This window comes from Triticum aestivum, chromosome 7D (assembly GCF_018294505.1).
Source record: "Triticum aestivum cultivar Chinese Spring chromosome 7D, IWGSC CS RefSeq v2.1, whole genome shotgun sequence".
Taxonomy (NCBI): Eukaryota; Viridiplantae; Streptophyta; class Magnoliopsida; order Poales; family Poaceae; genus Triticum; species Triticum aestivum.
Genome location: NC_057814.1, coordinates 635,997,235 through 636,003,164, shown reverse-complemented (window position 1 = coordinate 636,003,164; position 5,930 = coordinate 635,997,235). Strand labels below are relative to the sequence as shown.

The following is a 5,930-nucleotide window of genomic DNA, read 5'->3' as shown; positions in this document are numbered from 1 at the left end:
ATTTTTATCTCATACATGCATCGTTTTCTTCTCATTTACCTCCATTGCAAATGCATGATGTTTTATACTTGTATACATTTCCAAGGTGTAACTTCGGTTATTTTAATATAAATATGATAATATGATTATATTGCTAAGAAATATAGAAAACATATGAAATAGTTTTCATGTGTGATCTGTTTTGGTCCATCTCTGAAGATCAATAGATTTTGATTTATCTAGCAATAGTTATGAATGCCTGCTGGTTAAGATATGTTTAGGTACAAGTATAAATATCCAAATGACTCGATATATTTAGGTAAAATCATGCATATTTAACATATGAAATACATATAGGTATGTTTAGGGACAACTATGACTCTAACGAGTTATGATATGTTTAAGTAAAGCATGAATATCTAACACTTATGATATCTTTAGGTACAGTTATGTTGATCAGATGCATACGATCTGTTTATAGATGGTTTTATAGTTCTAATTGTTGCGATTTACTAATAAGGAGATCATCCATCAGATTAATGACCTAATATTTTGCTTTCTTGTAACAAGCAAGGTGTCCCTCATTAGTGCCAGAGCATTATCTTTTAATCTTGCGAAATTGTTAAGTATTATTTTTATGTTATGTAGATATTCTTTTACTCTGATTTACCATTCCATTGCATATTAGACAACATTTTTCTGCACCGATACATCTCTAAAGGCGTAACATTGTTATTTAGTTTCTATATGAGCATATGGTTTATGTTGCTAACAAATAAAATAATAATTTAAAATAAATATAATGATGTAGATTTATCTTTTCTCGGTAATCTGTTTATACAGTCGTCCGTTGAGTTGCAGATACACCAACGAAATTAACACGCAGTCCTTGCACACGCTAGATTAGTTGTCGTATGCTCTAGTATATGTCTACATCTATATGTCCCTTAGCCATTTTGTGATTGGCTATATAGATTAGTTCGATTATATATGTTCCAAATTTGTCCTTCTTGCACGATTGTTGCTTGCATATACATTTGGGTCCATTCTCTATAAAAAATAAATAGATCACAAGCATATCCTGAAGCGTTCGAATCATGTAATTGATGCCTATTTATGTACTCCTCCGTCGATGCTTATGTTGGTGCTAATCGTTACTCCATCATATTTTTTGCAATCACAAGAATTTTATAAATCGTCGATAGCACTAATTGTCTACATCTCATAAGACAGTAAGAAGAATATTTAAAAGAATATTTATTGCGCACCTCTCTATTTTTGTTGTTGTATTGTGTCCTTAGCATATAAAATAGATATTCCGTAGACCGTCAGCTAGCAATTTTCTCAAATTTATTTGATGAACAAAATTGTTGAAACTACTATGTTCCTTTGACAGGTCATGCTAGACCATCCAAGTTGTAAACCACAACTTGGATCTTCGGCGAGAACCAACAATCCAATTGACTTAAGCAACGTTGACACAAGACTCCCCATGCTCGTATACATTTCCCGAGAGAAGCATCCCGGTTATGATAACCAAAAGAAGGCAGGCGCCATGAACGTGATGCTCCGCGTCTCCGCGTTACTCTCCAATGCGCCCTTCGTCATCAACTTTGACTGCGACCACTACATCAACAACTCGCAAGCTCTCCGCGCCCCTATGTGCTTCATGCTCGACCCTCGTGATGGTCAGAACACGGCCTTCGTCCAGTTCCCACAACGCTTCGACGATGTCGACCCGACAGATCGCTACTCCAACCACAATCGTGTCTTCTTCGACGGCACCATGCTCTCGCTCAACGGCCTCCAAGGACCTACCTACCTCGGCACCGGTACCATGTTCCGTCGTGTCGCACTCTATGGCATGGAGCCACCATGCTATAGAGCGGAGAACATCAAGCTGGTAGGTAAGGCCGCTGAGTTGGGTAACTCAACGCCATTCCTGAACTCAATACCGGATGGCGCAATCCAAGAGCGGTCTATCACCCCGGTGTTGGTCGACGAGGGGCTTAGCAATGACATAGCCACCCTGATGACATGCACTTATGAGGACGGTAGTTCATGGGGGAGAGACGTTGGGTGGGTGTACAACATCGCGACGGAGGATGTGGTGACCGGATTCCGCATCCACCGACAAGGGTGGCGTTCCATGTATTGCTCCATGGAGCCAGCCGCGTTCCGCGGAACGGCACCGATCAACCTCACAGAGCGCCTCTACCAGGTGCTCCGGTGGTCGGGCGGCTCCCTCGAGGTGTTTTTCTCCCACAGCAACGCTCTCATCGCCAGCCGCCGGCTCAACCCTCTGCAGCGCATCGCTTACCTCAACATGTCAATCTACCCAATCGCCACGATGTTCATCCTGGCATACAGCTTCTTCCCGGTGATGTGGCTCTTCTCCGAGCAGTCGTACTACATCCAGAGGCCGTTCGGCACGTTCATCATGTACCTCGTCGTTGTCATAGCGATGATGCACGTGATCGGCATGTTCGAGGTGAAATGGGCGGGGATCACGCTGCAAGACTGGTGGCGCAACGAGCAGTTCTACATGATCGCGGCGACGGGCGTGTACCCGACGGCGGTGCTGTACATGGCGCTGAAGCTCATCAGGGGGAAGGGGATATACTTCAGGCTCACGTCCAAGCAGACGGAGGCCTGCTCCGACGAGAAGTTCGCCGACCTGTACACTGTGCGGTGGGTGCCGTTGCTGATCCCGACCGTGGCGGTGCTCATCGTGAACGTCACAGCCGTCGGGGCGGCGATAGGCAAGGCAGCGACATGGGGCTTTTTCACGGACCAGGCGTGGCACGCGGTGCTCGGGATGGTGTTCAACGTGGGTACCCTCGTGCTCCTCTACCCGTTTGCACTCGGCATCATGGGGCAATGGGGGAAGAGACCAGGCATACTGTTGGTCATGTTGGTCATGGCCATTGGCACCGTCGGCCTCTTGTATGTCACACTCCAGCAGGATGGTCACAGGATGTCGTTCCTAACCAGGCCATCTGGGTAGACACGTACGTATGACCCATCTTTTATTTTATTTGCATTGTAGTGCAATAATTTGAGTATTTGAGGAATGCATTTTAGTGCTCGGAGCCTGTTCTTTGTTGGAAACAATAAATCACAATTCGTATTTCAAGTTTGAAAAAATATGGAAAAAAGAATCCACATTATCATATGATTTACATATTGCAAAAATCGGTGGCATTTCTCTTTGATCTAACATGGCATTTACCTCTCTGATGGCATTTTCGTTGAAATAAGTTAACAAGTCAGCTGCACAAAAATGACAAAATCATGACTTTGGAAACAGTGAACCTGTGTATGTAATATTCATTGTAGAAAATCACCGATTTTGCCTTTTTTTTTCTTCCGTAGCTCGCTTGTTAACGTATTTCACCACTTAAATTGTACACACATGTATACTACATTCATATGACCGTGTAGATATTTTTCAGATTTTTTAAAACTTTGAAAAATAGTTCTGATTTTTTTTGAAAAGCAAGTGCTCCATAGAGCTCGAGCAAACAAACGCTGCACTCGTGTTAGAGTGCATATGTGATCAATTCTACATAGCATGATAACTGGTCATTGTGTGCTACTCCTGATTCTCTGTGTCTAATCTATAATACAGAAATAGTTGATTCTCACTACACCTAATTCTCTCAACATGCAGCCTTTCCACGTCAGCATTTTTTTAGAACTCTGCATTCTTTTCTCAGTCGTTCAGTTTTTCCAAGTTATTAATCGGTATGTAGGACGCATCGGTTTCCCTTCCCAACCGAAGAGTCCTAAAAAACATCTCAAAAAAAGAGAGTCCTAAAAAATGCTGAGACGCATCGTTTTCGTCTACACATCTCATCTGCATCTCTCCTCCGATCTATTCTTCTTCCTAACCGAGGGCTCCATGGAAGATCGGCAAAATTACGCGCCTGCCCTGCCCCACTTGATGGTGGATGATCCAGGCCCTACGCCCTCCCCTAGGTCTAGCAGCTCTGGCCCTTGGCTTTCCCCGGAAGCCGGTCTTTTGGGTGCGGAAGTGAGAATGCAGCCTATGTTGTGCGGACTACAGAGGCCACCGGACTGCCACCACGCTAGCGGTCCCAGCAGCGCATCCGACCATCTTGTGTGTCTAGTCACCGGAGTTGTCTATTTGGTCGAGGATGGAGCACGCGAACCATTGACTCCCGGTAATTCTCCAACTTCCCTGAATATATTTCCGAATAGAACAATCCCTGAATTGATAAGAGCAGTACCGCATGCGGCGCCGGTTGCCAGGTCGTGGCCGCATCTCCCACATCTCGATGCCTCCTGCCAGCTCGCGTCCACCTCTCCATGGGCCATGGCTCCTCCCAACTTGCCTTGGTTGTACGACTCATACAGCTCCGCAGCTGACTGAACTTGAGGTGATACTGATAGTTTTATTCAAAGCTGATTTCGTCTTTTTTCAGTGCATGTAGTAGTAGGGAGAAGCTACAGAGGGTACAAACTTAGTCCAAACTGCTGTTATGCATCTTCAGCATGGTATCCATGTCTCTTAATGTATGGGAAATCAATTTAGTCTAAAAAAAGAAGCTACAACGGGTACTTTCATCATGTTGAAATATTCTTGAGGATATATGAAGACAAGCCAATCAAATTGGATCCTGATAAGGGCCGGAGTGCTTCATCCCACACGTGTAGCACTTATCATTTGGGATCAAATTTACACTTGCTTTCATGACTAGCCATGCTTAGTTAACAGCCCGAGTGTTCTTGGAGAGTGGCTCAGTCGAGCCAGCTACAACCTAATAGATGTAGAGGCAGTTTGGTCTTTTCACGGTTTTACCGGCCTTCTAACGTTAAAATAAAATGAAAATCAATAAAAAAGTTGTGAATGGCATAGTAATCAAGGATATCAACGATCTACACAGTGGTATTGCGGAGGCAATATGGAAAGTGGCAATTTTGCAAATCCATACGAAGGAGTTGGCAAGAATCCAAATACATGACTTCATACAGTCTAGGCCCCGACACTTTCTGGTAAGAAAAATATTAGCAGTAGGTTTATTTGCATAATAGTTATGTGTTCTTTGATCATGTATGGTTATCAAATGCAGTTCATAGAGGGCAAAATGCTCAAAAGTATGTGATACAATTATCTTATGTACTTACCTAATTTCTATCAAAATAACAAGTGGAATCTGTAATATGATATAACATTCTTACTAGTCTGGATTAGTTTATGAGTCTTTTTCATGGATATTCTTCAGGGAGCTCCATTATCCAATTTTTTTGGTAGCTTTAGATGAAAGATCCATTGCTTAACTAAGTATGTCAAAAGAGTACCTTCCAAAATTATTGATTTGTCTCTTGCATCCGATTTTCATTTGTAACTAGATGAATAATTTAGATCTAGGTGCTTATCATGCTCTTTTCAGTTCAGTGCTTTGAGACAAAAAGAAATGGTACTTTCTTCAAAAAGAAAGAGAAAAGGAAAAAAATGTGTTGGGAGAAAAGGATTCTTTTAGTTAGGTTGGGAGAAAAGGAATTGGTACTCTTTTGCTCTGGTGACTATGATTGGTTTTATTCTTATTGTTGTTGCTGGAGCTCTGTTACCCACTTTCAAGTAAAGCAAACTACCAGAATGATTAATCTTTGTTTATATTTGAACCATGTCCAGCAAACGCCCCGTAGACGGTCAAAGACCTTTGACCGGACGGTAACGGCACGAAAGGACATTTCTATAAGGGCACCTAATGGCACAAGGGCAAATTTGAGCACACTTCGAAATTAGGGGTAAATCTGAGAAGTGGGTTCGAGTTAGGGACACAAATGTAAAAGACCCAATTATTTATTTTTTGTTGACAAAATGATCTAGCCACATAATGGCAGATGGAAATTAAAATGGTACAGTGTTAGTAATTTCTCTTTACCCTGGGAAGAAAACAACGCTGAGTAGAGATATGATAGAA

At 42.5% G+C, this 5,930-nt stretch overlaps 1 protein-coding gene across 1 annotated transcript in view; it reads left to right on the top strand.

Moving 5' to 3' along the window:
* The window catches only part of LOC123163788 (mixed-linked glucan synthase 2-like), a 4,872-nt gene extending 1,886 nt beyond the window's left edge, over positions 1 to 2,986 (top strand). The window contains exon 3 of the mRNA XM_044581169.1: positions 1,376 to 2,986. Coding sequence (XP_044437104.1) covers positions 1,376 to 2,986 — 1,611 coding nt within the window. The remainder of the gene's footprint in view (positions 1 to 1,375) is intronic.
* Positions 2,987 to 5,930: the final 2,944 nt, after the last annotated feature.